The sequence below is a fragment of the Amblyomma americanum genome, chromosome 4 (genome assembly GCF_052857255.1).
Source record: "Amblyomma americanum isolate KBUSLIRL-KWMA chromosome 4, ASM5285725v1, whole genome shotgun sequence".
Classification (NCBI taxonomy): Eukaryota; Metazoa; Arthropoda; class Arachnida; order Ixodida; family Ixodidae; genus Amblyomma; species Amblyomma americanum.
Genome location: NC_135500.1, coordinates 128,228,370 through 128,243,225, shown reverse-complemented (window position 1 = coordinate 128,243,225; position 14,856 = coordinate 128,228,370). Strand labels below are relative to the sequence as shown.

The 14,856-nt window shown below is 45.4% G+C and overlaps 1 protein-coding gene and 1 non-coding gene across 3 annotated transcripts in view; one reads left to right on the top strand and one right to left on the bottom strand.

The window, feature by feature from the left end:
- LOC144128345 (dual specificity tyrosine-phosphorylation-regulated kinase 4-like) overlaps window positions 1–14,856 on the top strand; it is a 213,570-nt gene that overhangs the window by 191,635 nt on the left and 7,079 nt on the right. The window contains exons 5-11 of one of the 2 annotated variants that reach the window (XM_077661681.1): window positions 4,630–4,766; window positions 8,613–8,753; window positions 9,427–9,565; window positions 10,022–10,337; window positions 11,319–11,448; window positions 13,296–13,420; window positions 14,603–14,722. In XM_077661681.1, the coding sequence (XP_077517807.1) occupies window positions 4,630–4,766; window positions 8,613–8,753; window positions 9,427–9,565; window positions 10,022–10,337; window positions 11,319–11,448; window positions 13,296–13,420; window positions 14,603–14,722 (1,108 nt within the window). Of the gene's footprint in view, window positions 1–4,629; window positions 4,767–8,612; window positions 8,754–9,426; window positions 9,566–10,021; window positions 10,338–11,318; window positions 11,449–13,295; window positions 13,425–14,602; window positions 14,723–14,856 lie in introns of both variants that reach the window. The other variant, XM_077661680.1, reaches the window with a different exon arrangement.
- Window positions 7,343–7,458, bottom strand: TRNAL-CAA (transfer RNA leucine (anticodon CAA)). The gene is made up of 2 exons: window positions 7,421–7,458; window positions 7,343–7,388 (listed from the first exon to the last, which is right to left on the bottom strand). It is a non-coding gene; the product is annotated as a tRNA-Leu (tRNA).

Genomic DNA, 14,856 nt, shown 5'->3' with positions numbered 1-14,856 from the left:
GAAATCGTACAGCAAGACCGCACCATTACAGTCCGCATGATATCAGATGCTCTCGACATTAGTAGGACAACATGCCACCAAATTTTCCGTGAGACCTTGGGGAAACGAAAGCCGAATGCCAGACTTGTGCCGCACTTCCTCACACAGGACCAGAAGGACACGCGGGCATCAGTGAGCGCTGATTTGCTCTCCGAGGCAGAGTAGGATGCTGCATTCGTCGACAGCATTATCGCTGAAGACGAAACACGGTGTTTTCAATACGATCCTCACACAAACAGGCAGGTCGCCGAACGGTGATACACAAGCTTTCCTGCGTCGAGAAAGGTGCGGTGACAGAAGACGAATACAAAGACGATGCTGATAGTTTTTTTTTTCGATGCCAGAGGTGTCATACACCACGAGTTCGTCCCACAAGGGCAGACGGTGAATCGGGTTTTACATCCGCGTGCTCCAACACATGTGTGATGCACTGCGACGTTATCACCCTGACTTATGGGCATCTGGACAATGGGGCCTTCTCCACGATAACGAAAGGCCGCGTACTGCGCTCAGCGTGACAAAATTTCTCGCCAAGCACAGCATTACTGTACTTCCCCATCCGCCATACTCGCCTGACCTCTCCCCATGCGATTTTTTTTCTGTTTCCTCGTGTGAAGAGAGCCAAAAGGTCGCTGGATGGGGAGCGTGGAGGCCATTCAAGACGCCACGACAAAGGAGCTGACAGCCCTACCAAAAGAAGCGTTTTCCAACTGTTTCCAAGACGTCAAGAAGCGTTGGAAGCTGTGTATATAGACAGCAAGGGAGACTATTTCGAAGTGGTGCTGCACAAATGATTTCAATGTTAAACGCATTTTTTTTAATGGGCTCAGTCTCGGAACTTTATGGACAAAGGTTGTATATATTTATGGCCTCCGTCCACTGTACAGTCGCGAGTAAAAAATATTAGCACTAGTGACGTGCCACTGGAGCGGCTGATAGCAACTCTCCGCGCTGCGGTTACGCATACGCCAATAAAAAAAGCGCCAGGCGTGTTCGCAAATCCCTGTGCCGCGTCAGCCGCTAGATGCGATTTTTGCCGCTCCGGTGATGTTATTGAGCTAATCTTTTTTGCTCGCGACTGTACTTCACGCGCCTTGCGGCACGGCGTTGGTTGCTCGAGACAGAGGGTACCGATAATTCGAGCAGCGCCATATATCTCAGTGGTCGTGGTATATAAACTAGATATTGCAGACACCCTAAAAACTGGCTGTACTTTAACGACATCCCCAGTTAATGTCATGAGAAGATACATTTTGTTTCAAACAGTGCTTAATATGGGCAGGCAAAATCCCGTATCGAGCTGGCACTGTTCCTCACAAAACAAACGTAAAATCTAGACATTAATTATTTTTCCGAAGCATTCCAGCAGGCGTACCCATAAAAGCGGGATAAGCTTTCAGCGGAAACACCCTCTCTTTGCTTAATGCCCGATTTTACTACTAACGCGTCCGAAGTACCTAAAAAATAAATAAAAACGATTTCCAGTCGTTGCTAACCATCGCGCACCTATCTGTGAAAACTCAGAAAACACATAATATTGCGAGGTTGATCAAAGTCTCTGCGTAGTACAACTCTCGGACATACTAAAACGAAGAGCGACCGCGCTGACCGACCGAGTTCGTTCGCGAAGCCTGCACAAGAAGAGATTGTTCGAATGGACACCATGTGGAGCGAATTATTCGAGCGTGCGTCGTTCGAGATGAACTGCATCAGACAGAAACGGCCTCTTACCCCCCCCCCCCCCCCCCTTTTCTCTCCTTCCCTCGTTTCGTGACGAAAGATGAGCGGCATGTATTGGCGGCCCCTCTCTCTCAACAGGCCAGCGAGGCTACCGAATGAATGCGCTTTCTCTGCTCCCACGCGATGACAGCTGCGGCAACGCGCCCGAAATGTCTTTCATTTCGTCTCATTTCTGATTTCGCTCGCTCATCTCGGCTCCGCGCGATCCAGGCGCACTACGTGAGAACGAAATAGCCTCGGGGAACAGACGCGGATCTCCGAGGTCGTTGGCCCAGTTCATGAGCCTGACGCTCACCCGGGTTCCTCTCCATCAGCGCAGCGTAAATGAGCGTGGACTAATACAGTAAAAAACTGATGGCGACAAGAAAAAAGAAATTATAAGAAAGTCTGCGAGTGTCTTTCCATACGATGGACGCCCGGAGATGACACACGAAATATGTGCTGTCCCCCGCGTACACGCGCGGAAACAGGCCACAACCCAGGCAGCACAAAATGTTATAATAACGATATATATAATTATTATGAATGTTAAAATAATGGCTATGTTTTGGAACTACGTTCATGTAATAAAATTTGACATACAACTTATTTGTTGCGCACGTTTCAGTAAAACGAAATTATAACATTAATTATAAAACATAAGTAAAACATGTTTGCAACATAGCATGCAACATTATTGAAACAAGTTATATCAACATAGCAGGTGTTGTAGCTTTAAGTTCGAAAAGTTTGTGTAATATGTTCCATATAGAACTGGAAATTAGGATTAGCAAGAACCACAGGTGTAACTTGCAAATACGTAGCACATGAATCATTTTGTACCAACTAAGAATTCAAGATTTCTATTAAAACAATGACTAGCTACAATGGAAGTTAAGAAAAAATCTCCTTATTAGCACTGTATGTTTCAGTAACGTTTGTGGAACAATAACTAATAACATTAGCAAAGCATTACTATAACTTTAATATAGCGTTCCTCACCAATACAACCTTACTTCAAGCATCTGATTTAAGCACCAGAGGAAAAGCTGGCCGCGCTGCACTTGACCCACCATGGGCGCTCAAAGCATCATGGGGCGATGAGCTACTCGATGCGGGACAGTCGGTTTTTTTCATGAACAGAGAGTGGCGTTACTGAGATGTCCCGTTCCGACCACGGCGCAGACGACTTTGGCGCAAACGTGCGCGAAGGCCATAGTAGCGAAAACGCAACAGCATACGACGCAAATAAATCGTTTCTGTTTTTTAAATGTCATTAAAAAACCTCTTAAAGTGTTGAAGCGAAAACATTTTTTCAAGAACATTTTCTTTAAAAAAATGCATCTTAAGCACCAAATTTTGGTCTGCTGTCTGCTATACTTAGCCAATAGGAGAGCAAGCCACCGTTTATTTTGGGCAAACTTTACATTTACATCCTTTTCTGCTCATTTGTTGCAATTTATAGGCAGGATATTGAATGTTAGCGAATTCTTGATTATCAAACAACGTTTCTTTTTTATTATTTTTTGGCCAAAAGTTGCGGTTCTGCAGTCGGTAGTTCTCTGCCCCATGATACTTAGAGCGCCCATGGGGGTACAGGCGGTCTCGAGGCAGCTCTATGCAAACTCCCATAGGCGGGCGCCAGCTTTCCCTCTAGTTAATAGTAAGAAACTCTATGGTTCTAAGCATACCTAACAATTCTGGACGCAAGTATTTTTGAGCGGGGAACCGTTTATGAAGGCAATTTTTTCATATAGTGTAAGATTTCACCATAACAATCAATATATCCGCAGGCCACCCGACGTCAATCATGTATTTTTTTTTCTATTAAGATTTTTGCTATGGTCAAAAGCGTTCCCCATTGGTTTTCTAAGGTAGTCTTAACTGTTCGATGTGATCAATGGAAACAGTTTAAAAATATCAGAAAAATGGACAATTACCTTCAATATTTCCTTACTAGGGCCTAAGAATTTTCAAAGTTTCAAAATTTTTGTCCGAGAATGTTGGACATGGTGTTTTTCCATGTTTCAGACAGTAATTGTGAACTTCAGCTAACAGAACTTAGCAATTAAATTTCTTGACTTGTGCCAGCCATAGATTGTATACATAGTGCCAAGATCATTTAAGAAAACTTTAGTTGTTAACAATTGATCACTAACACCTTTAGATGCTACTGCTCATCGATAGTGTATAAGCATGAACGCAGGGTAACAACTCAGAACATGTAAGTGCACGAGTATGCTTTATAGTTGTACTGTGTTATATACTGCTCTACCTTTCGTCGCCCTTGTAGCATTCTTCACGCTGAATTGAATAGGCTGCTGGTGTGCATTCGCGTAATGCCCCAAGCGCTCGGTCTGGTCGTTAGAAATTGTTATTTTAACGGTATTTTAAAGTTGCTGAATCTTTATACAAATGTTTCAGCAATCTTGCGAAATCATTATACCAATGTTAAGTTAGTGAAAAAATGACATTAAGAACGATGTATTTACGTTTGCTTCAAACAAAGGAATAAGTTTATAAAATATAGGTGCTACTTGGGAAGGTTGATATTAATGTTGTTTTTATTGCAGTTTTTTGTTGAGTAAAGAAGAAAATTTAATGGGGAAAATGTAGGAAATTGAACTAGAAGAGAAGGCAATGAAACCACGTGCCGCCGGTGGGATTCAAACCAGCGACCTCCGCATGTTACCAACTGATAAATGGTGGCGGCTACCTCGTCTTCGACTTTCTAAGCCATTTTTATTGCGTAGCTCTTGATATAAATTTGCCAGGATTCTCCGTGGCTGCATAACTGCCGCGGAGAGGTGACGAACACAGCAGATGCGATGACACGAGCACTATAGCTGTTAATTGCGCCGTGCGATGCAGGTGATGCACGACCACATCGCTTACCGGTATGAAATCTTGGAGGTGATTGGGAAGGGCTCCTTCGGCCAGGTCATCAGGGCCTACGACCACAATACCAAAGAGCACGTCGCGCTCAAGATCATCCGTAACAAGAAGAGGTGAGTTTAGTCCACTTCTCATCCATCGCCACTTTCAACAAAAACTATATACTTACAGCAGTCTATGATAGCGCCGGGCATCAAATCGCCCTATTTGCGCCGGATTATCAGCGAGTTCCAACCATGCCAACTTTGGTACAACTTTGGCCCAACTAAATAAGGAACAACTTTTGACATATTGTGGCAATTAAAAAAAAAAACTTACTTTGTACCAGGATGGCGAGAAAACAGTAAGCAGCGTGCCGTTATTGTGAATACTATAAATTATAATCGGTGAACAAGTTAGCGACACTGCGGAGAAGACTGATATCTCACAGGTCGCATAAACAATTCCAGATTTCAAGGGCAAATTCTGCGCTCATATACAGTATGGTGCGTTTTTATCGCTGACACTTTCAAAAATTTCCCCGCCTCAACCGCTGGCTCGTTTGCGGTGAAACTGCACACAGAGCTTGCGTATTATGGTAACTTTTGTATCGTACCAAGTTTGACAATGGTACTTGCTTAGTTCAGGCGCACATGGTGCGAAAACGTAAGCGTCTACGAGAGATCGGCGAGCCAAAACCCGCAGACGACGCTTTTTCGCTGAGAACCGGCAGTGGCGTCATCTGTTTTCGCCAGCTGAAAGCGTCACGACTAGGCCGCCGAGGCGAGCGTTGCAAGGAGCGCGGGCCCTTTGAATATGCCGTTCGGCATTTGCTTCATCTTAAGTAATTTCAAATTATAGCACTGAAAAACAAACCAATTTCAGGCGTATCTCATCATTTGCCCGCGCTCCTTGCAACGCTCGCCTCGGCGGCCTAGTCGTGACGTTTTCCGCTGCCGAAAACAGATGGCGCCACTGCCGGTTCTCAGCGAAAAAGCGTCGTCTGCGGGTTTTAGCTCGCCGATCTCTCGTAGACGCTTACGTTTTCGCATCATGTGCGCCTGAACTAAGTAAGTACCATTGTCAAACTTGCTACGATACAAAAGTTACCATAATACGCAAGCTCTGTGTGCAGTTTCACCGCAAACGAGCCAGCGGTTGAGGCGGGGAAATTTTTGAAAGTGTCAGCGATAAAAACGCACAATACTGTATACCCAGCATCACTGAAACAAGCCTCTAAATGTCCCTGCGCAAGAACCGCCAGTCAGTTGGTGCGTTTGACTCTCCCTGACTCTCGTGTTTTTTTTTTTTTCTAAGCAGTATAAATTCGACGAAGCTGCTGACACCCAGTCTCCAGTTGTCCGCTCTCCTTCGCTGTACTAAAAAAAAAAAAAAAACTGTGATGTCCACACATTTGTGCTATTTGCATTGAACCAACCAGATCATTTTGAGGCAACGTTTGCATAACAGCTGTTAATTTGGAGCCCTTCCGGATCGATTCGGCATGCGTTTGGTTATGGCGCATATCACAACCTTGCATTCCTAATATTATTTCTCATCTTGTCAATACAGCGAGGCCGCAACATTGACACAGGTAGTATTAGCATTTCGAGTTTGGTCCATAACGCGCCGCAATTACGTAGGTGCATCAATTAAGCACTACAGCAAAAAAAAAAAAAAAGTAAGTCCCGCTGCATGTAGAAGGCTCCCGGAAATGAACCCCGCGGGCTCTGAGCTGCGCAATGTGGTCAGTCGAATATAAACCATAAGTTGAGCGCAAGTGATTTATTAGTAGTTTTGTGTCTATGTGAACACATTTGTATATTACTAATTGATTAATACCCCTGTCACACGGGACTTCTTCTCGGCCTTTGCCGTAAAGTTGTCTTATTGCACTAAAGGAGGAAAACCGAAAAGGAGCAGCGACGCTGCTACACGGCAAATCCAAAGGAGCTAGAACGCGGCCTCCGTGAATGCCAAAAGTCACCGCTGTGTGTGAAGCGGCGCTAGTAACATTATAAAATTAAAGCAGACGGTAGCACTTCAGCTAAGAGTGCTTTCGTTTATGTTGAAAAAAGTAGCTATCACGATAATAAACGAGCGTTCTGACGGTGAGAAACGGATATTTTGAAACAGTTTTTTGTTTTTCATCGTTCTCGGTCCGACCACGGTAGGCGCACATTTCCGTTCGGCTCCTCGTTGTGTTCGAGAAGCGTGCTTTGTTGCTTGTGTCTTTGTGCACACAAGCAAACTCAAAACACGCACACAACAAAGAGCAAACGAAGAAAAAACAGCAAAGCGAGATGCGCAAGCACGTGTGTGTCGATGCGGCTGATGAAAAGCGTTCAAGTCCTTTCTTAGCAGTGTGGATGTCTTTAGTCATAGCCTCCTCTACGGTTAAGTGCACTGTAACGCAAAATTAACCATTAAATAAGATAAATTAGATATTTTTTTACGGTTTCAAAATTAAAATTGCGTCAATTTTTTATTCTTTGAGCTCGCTAGCTGGCGCTGCCGTCTGGGTTGCTCCTTTAAGCAACATTAAGGCCGCTGACGGCCGCCTTTATTGCTACGGACCTTTATCGCAAAGGTCTCGACGCTTTGCCGTGTAGATGCGCGTTACGCGCCTTTCGGGCAAAGGACTTTAATTTCTAAGGCTGGAAGCAAAGTAACGCAATGCGCAATAATTTTGGATAAATAAAAAAAAATGTGTCAGAAGTGGGATTCGAACCCACGCCCACATACGTGGACCAGAATTCCCGAGCCCTTCACAAGGGCAAGGCTGTGCCTTGAGTCTGGCGCCTTAGACCACTCGGCCATCCTGACAGCTGGTCTGCTTCGCCTGTAACAAGCGGCCAATGAATTGCGGCCTTTATATGTTTTTGTTTACTTTGTATTAATGCTTAGTGAGTGCCGGTTTCCATTTTTTTCTTTCGTAACTCTTCGTCCCACGAACATCACTAGTTAAATTAGGCCTCCCTCACCGCGCGGTTCCAAGGCCGGGACAAATCGGCCATCAGAACCATAAAAATATTAGATACCCCGTTAACTCGCTTTTTATCAGTTGTTAACAAGTGCTTGAAACTCTGCTCACCTACGATTTCTTTCCTATTGTTAGGCAGCAAATAACCGCGAAACGGTGAATAGTGTGTGGCCATCTATCGGTGTCTTTCAGCAACAGCAACCGCGGGCGATTCGAATTGGTGTAAACGCGTGCCCGTCAACTCGACTTCCACTCGTCACTTTAATGTTTTAAGGTTAGGGTGGATTGCGGTGTATTAAGAATTGATTACGCAGAATTTAGTTGGATTGCGGTGGGTTCCGGCGGATTGCGTTTAATTAAGTGGGATTCGGGTGGATTGTGTTATATTAAGAATTTAATACGTTAAATTAATTTGCAGATGTGTGATGGATTAATTTAGATTACGGTGGATGGTAGCATATTGAGGGTGGATTCTGGTGGATTAAGAACGAATTACGTTGAATTAGGTTGGATTAGTATGGATTGCGGTAGATTAAATGTGGAATACATCGAATTAAGTTGGATTCGGCGGATTTGGTACATTAAGGGTGGATTACAATGGATTCTCCGATGAATTGAAAAGAAGTCGGTGCATTCGCCTTCACTGCACTTGAGCAGTCTTAAGTGACCTTAAGTGACATTTTTAAGTGACATTTTTTTTTTCAGCACGCCCTCTCCACATGATCTATTGTGATGTGGCCACATAATCTAGGCGTTGTGTCTTTAGGTTGCGTTCGTGAAGCCAGCTCCCTCAAAACCCTTGGGTCTCTTGTATGGAGTGCGTTCCGCGACATTCGTCATGGCTGGGCGCGGGCACGAGCAAAGCCGACGGTCATGTTGCGGCGCCACTAGCTCCAACTTTATCCGTCACTTAGTGCATGCTTGTGTATGTGTCTGTGTGTGGGCGACGCGTGCGTGCACCCTTGCAGCCATCCCACTGCGTCAAACTTGGTTCCAGGTTTCACCAACAGGCCCTCATCGAGGTGAAGATATTGGACCACTTGAAGAAGAAAGACAGGGACGGGTACCACAATGTCATCCACATGTACGACTATTTCTACTTCAGGAATCACCTGTGCATCACGTTCGAGCTGATGGGGTGAGTTGCTTTCCTCGGTGGCACAAAAACATTCTGCAACTATGTATACAGTTACACGCGCTTTCAGTTTCCTTAGAGCAATAACACTGCAGAGTTGGAAAGTATTTATTCCTTTATTAATTGCTAGTCCTCGACATTTACCAACCAGTGGTAGTCGCTGCACATGCCAAAGTTTTGTGTGCACAGCCAGGGGTGGATTCATGAAAAGGGGAGGGGGGGTATGCATGTTGCAAATATGCGATGCACTTCTTGTCGCGTTCGTATAAAAACGTAATGTGGTATGGATGGTGCGTGCTTTTCGCCTCTGAATGCCGACGCCACTGCGCAAATGATGAAGCACTGTTTCACCGTGATGCTCTGGGAAATGCGAAATGCAACCGCCCTATTAATGCAAGCATGACTGCTACTGGGAGGCTTTGTCAACCAGACTGAACGGGGGCAGTTTTCTCTTCAATTGAACGGTGGCAATATAAATGAAGGGAAGCATCTTGAATGGTCTTGAGAGGGCGTGTAATCTCATTGTTGACTTTATATTCAACGTCAGCAATAAATAGTTTAGCCGTATTCTGTGCCAGCCTACAAAGAGCTTTCACTATAAAGAATGTTTAGAGTAAAAACCCATTTTCATGCCCCATGTCGTAACTGTGCTGCTACTTGCATGCTCTGTCTACAGGATGAACCTGTACGAACTCATCAAGAACAACAACTACCAAGGCTTCAGCTTGAATCTCATCAGGAGGTTCGCCTACTCCCTTGTGCAGTGCCTGCGGCTCCTCCACCGAGAGAAGATTATTCACTGTGATCTCAAGCCTGTAAGTGTATAGCACGGCACGTCGGGCACTGTTGTGGCATGCTCTCTGCTGAGTCGAGGTAACCACTTTATGGCAGAGGCAATCACATATACGAAGGCCCTCGCCTCTGACAACTTTTTGAAACATTGCGCGCAATGTTTATCTCGGTATGAGCCAATTAAAAAATATCTGTTTTCTGCTCCTTTCAATATCTCGTGTATAACATTAGCACAGAAATTGTCTCTTAGCTTATCATGAGCGTTTGGTGACCAATTCACGTGCGTGGCATTTCACATTAAACTGTTATGAAAGACTGCAAAGAATGAGTTCCTCTTTTCTTTATTTCGTAGAGGGCATGAGGAGACCAACTATGGAAACAGCGTGTCTTTCATTTGACCATACGGGCGCATATAGAGGCCGCTTGCCGATTGGTTACGCACCAACCGCCATTACTCCTCCGTTTCTCTCCCCTTGTAGGAAAACATTCTTCTCAAACAGAGGGGCAGCAGCGCCATCAAGGTGATAGATTTCGGCAGCTCCTGCTTCGTGCACCAGAGGGTGTACACGTACATCCAGTCCCGGTTCTACCGGTCGCCGGAGGTGATCCTGGGTCTTCCGTACGGCACGGCCATCGACATCTGGAGCCTGGGTTGCATACTCGCTGAGCTCTACACGGGCTTTCCCCTCTTCCCGGGCGAGCACGAGGCCGACCAGCTGGCCTGCATCATGGAGGTGCTCGGCGTGCCGCCCGTCGCCGTCCTCGAGCTGGCAACGCGCAGGAGGCTCTTCTTCGGTACTGTGCCGCTCTTATCTCTTCCTGACACTGACAGGTGTCAGCGGAACTCGCCAAAACAAGACAGAATGCTGAAAGAGAAAGAGGATCGAACACTCTGATCTTATCTGCACACGAAACAGAACAGAAAAAGGAACTGCAGCATGAAATCTGGGGCCGTATTCTGTAAGGAGACATTATCCATTTCCCGTTTCGGATCCATTTGGAATCCATTTCGTCCTCTGGCATTGGTCACTGTTTTTCCCTGACGTAGCAGCGGTTTTCAAGCATCCGCGAAAAGTGGCCGGGCCATTGGCTGGTGCCTGGTGGCATCGGCCGATGGCGAGCCGGTGCGTACGGCAAATGGCAAAGCTAGGCTATCGTCTATATCGGGACCCACTACGTTGTGATTTCTGAGATTGGCCACTTGCTTCTTTCACCTTACGCTGACGTCACACAGGCATCACGTCAAATTAAGTTGAAAATGTGTAATGGGTCCTTATATAATACGGTCCGTGTTTCGATCCCTTAACTGCAGCCTCAGGTGGCTCACAATTCAAATGAGCTGTGCCAGTCGAGGCATGCCCCCCCATTTTAACAGACAAGAGTTAGCACTGAAGAACACCTGGCAGTGCTTCAATAAACCTACTTGCAGGGCTACTTGCTTTTCAGATATTATCGCGCTTCAGACAGCATTTTTTAAAGTTTGAATTGTCCGACTTTTCGCATCATACATGGTAAGCAGCGAACTAGCCAAGTTTTCCACTAAAGAAAAAGTAAAGCATCTGCAAGGATGTTCAAACGTGCTTCGAATGAAGGAAGAGGAGGATCAGTTAATACTGGATCATTTTTTGTGAACTAAAGCTTTTACATTATGTAAAACATGAGAAACTTTCAGCACAATTTCCCTGTGATCGCCTGAACAGGCACATATAAAACCGCGATAGCACGTGTTATACACTTAACGCTTCTTTCTTTCTCCTCTCTCTCTTTCTGGTTCAGATTCGAAGAACGTTCCTCGTCTAACTCAGAACAGCAAAGGAAAGAAGCGAAAACCGAACTCGAAAACGCTGGCTGCTGTTTTAGGCTGCAACGACGAGGAGTTTGTCGACTTTCTTTCCCTCTGCCTCGTGTGAGTATACAGTCGGCGCTTGTTAGATTTAAAAAGCTGGTCAGACTCATGACCTCCCGCAGTGTCGTATGTCTTCCTCTGTTGCACCAACCTCTGTTACATGAGTAGTACTTTGATGTTGGCTAGTTGGCGCATTATTCCAAATAGGTGTATCGTACGTGTGTGTCACAGTGCTTATCTATCAAAAACAGTGCAGAAAATTTTCTATTGTAACAACAAATTTTCCTGTAATATTTTGGGACCTGACAAGAGAAATTGTTGCAGTAACAACAGGATTTGCTGCAGCATTGTGCAGTCTTCTGTTGTAAGGACAGTCAATTATGTTGCAACAACAGACTTCACACTACTAAAGAAAAATCTGTCATAATGACAGGATGACAAAATTTTTTGTCATATTTTTTGACTGGGCTCTGTCCTTTTTCACGCCCCATCATTCATTTGAAGTTCGGAACTGTGCTACATAGGTGGAGCACACTGCATAAGTGTGATATCACCACCAGTTGTGGTCATCCGATCCTAGCAAATTTTCTACTCCCATCTGTCCTCGTAACTTTCTGCTGCTTTTGGCTACACATCCCTATACTTTTGGAACCTAATTGTTGCTTTAGCAAACTATTGTTTATCTGCTCTTTGTATTGCGTGTCTCGCACCAGTCTGTTTCCTCTTCGCAAGATAATATTAACACCATCACCTGCTCCAGTTGCATCCACTGCACGATAAACTACTCTCCCACTGATCACCAATAAGCCCTAGCTTTCAATTGGGAAATGGTGGCCAGCTATTGAACAAGGATAGAGGAATGCATTTTTATGCTCACTCAGGTCAACATTTGAATGTGGTTGAAACTGGCCTGGTTTACTTTTTAAATTGTGGATAGCTGTGGCAACACTGGGATTCGAACCCTGGGCTTCCGGCACATAAGGCTAATGCTCAAGCTCTTCTCCTGGGACACAGAGGATGTAATAGGAGCTCACTCCTTGAAGCATAAATCGTGCTAACTGTGGCGACACTCCATGGGATTCGAATCTTGGTCTTCTGGCACATGAACTCGGCTGATGCTCAAGCTCCTCTACTGTGACATAGAGGACGTAATAGAAGCTCACTCCTCGAAGCAATGCACGCCCACCATTGCTGGAAAAATATGCACTTAGCTGTCACTTGAAGCAGTATCGTTGCCTGCAGTGCCCATGTATGTATGGTTCTGTGCCTCAAGACGCATTCAGTTATCATACAATTCGCGAACCCGCAATATAATTGGCCGTTACTTTTGAGTGTACATGACTGCCCTGCACGACTGTGTCTTCAAGCATTCAAGCACAGTCTATACGCCACTATGACTGACGTGTAGAGAAAGCGTATACCTGCGAGAATGACTGGCTTTTGCGATAGTTCTGCATCTTGGACGCTACTGCACGCGTCTCGAAGCAACTTTTGTTGCTACAGTGACATTTTCCCTGCGCAACAGCAGCCTCAACTGTTAACTGCTCCAGTGTTTTTTTTTTATTTTATATTTTTCAACCATTGAAAAATGAACCGGCTCTGTTTCAATAGCTCTCATGGCGCTTCGCAGCGTGTCTAATGTCTCTGTGAAACTGTTCTGGATAAACCAAATGCCAAGCCAGCTTCTTCTTGCTTCCGTCTGATATCGCTCATCATAAATGACTTCGTAAAAGTGTGGTTTGCAAATTTATGCCAGTCACTGAACTGTGTATGTGCAGAAGAGAGTGTGAGAAAGTATTATATAATTACCCAAAGTAAATTATAGTCACAAGACGATACGGCACATGCGCGAAACGTAAACGTGAATTTCACCAAAAATAAAGTTTTTTTTTTACCCACACATCAAGGTGGAACCCCGAAACCCGAGTGACTCCTGATGAGGCACTGAGGCATTCCTGGCTTGCCATGCCCAAGGACTCGAGGCAAATATATAAGACGGTGCAGGCCATCACTGTCAAGGAGACAGAAACAGGCAAGTTTGGAGCCTTTTATTTACACCCCTACACCTCAGCAGAGTGCCTCCCGCCTTTAATTCATGGCCCTTTCAGAGTTTTAGTGCGAAATCACCAATTCACGGGGTTAAACACAACCAAGAATCTTGTGTAAAGCCTCGGAATAACTCGGGTATACTCAGGTCAGCTCAAAGCATAAAGCCGGTCGTGGTTCACAGGAGCGTCGCCAAAGCTGCAGGCAATGGGAGGAAGCTCGGGTAAGTTTGGAGGGGCGTCGCGCCAGCTGTAGCCATTGCGAGGAGGGTGTCGCGTCAGCTGCTGCCAAATGGAGACAGAGTGTGAAGGTGAAGAGCGAGAAATGCGGTTGCCTGCACATGCAGATGCCAAAAATAAGAGGCGAATGAACACAAGCTTTCGCACATCTACTCAGCTTAACCGCATTAAAACCCTACCACTTTTTTTTTTCCAGTTGTCAGAAAAATTCGCTCCCTTCAGCAAGCCGCATCGTGAGCCTGGCTCAGATTTACGAAACTTTCAGAAATTCATAGCTGATGTCAAATGGGTGGTTAGTGAGGAATACTGTGCACAAAGTTAAGTGAAAATGGCGGAATATATTGCCTGCTCGAATACCGGTGAAATTCGTAGCTTGAATGTTGTCACGGAGTGTCAGAAGTCGTGGCTCTTAATAAAGCCTTTTAGAGGACCTTAGCTCTGGTTAACTAACGGAGAGCAGGTTGCGAAAAGCATTGTACTTTGAATTCGGGCACTGCAATTGCCTCGAGTGATCTTTTCAAGAAAAAGCGGTCGGATAGAGAGCGCCTAAAGGAGCCATCCAGGTAGAGCAGATAGCGACTTTTCCCCTATAATGGTGGTTGAGAGACCACGCTGTCAAGCCCAAGACTTCGGGCTCAGTTTTCTTACTTGAAAATACTTGTAACCAAACTGCACAAATGTGTCTATGTGGCGTAGCGGTAGTGTGACTCGCAAGCCGGTGACCTGAAGGTCACAGGTTTCCGATGCACCTCTGGTGCAGCTGGTGCCATCTATGGAAGCCTCTTGCAATCAAATATAGCTCTAATTTTCCCTTCACACCGAAGGCAATGCCAAAACCGGCTTTTCTGTGACACGGGGCTTTATATAAGCTCTCGCGTTATACTTTCTTGAAAATACATATTTTCTGTTATTTTCCCTCACTATTTCAGGCAGCTTATCGAACTCCTACAAGGTCTACAAGTGTGCTAGGCCAACGGAACAGAAGATAACTGAGCAGAGGAAAGCCACCACTTCAAGCGGCGACACAAGCGCCTCCTCTGAAGAGTCCCGTGAGTACGAATTGCGCGCTGATGTCATCTTGCAAACAGAGCTGCCAATGGGACACCATTGCATATTTGGTTTGATCGGTCAGATCAGCACCGAGATGAAAGGAAAGGCACAATAACTCTCTCAGTCTGGGCGG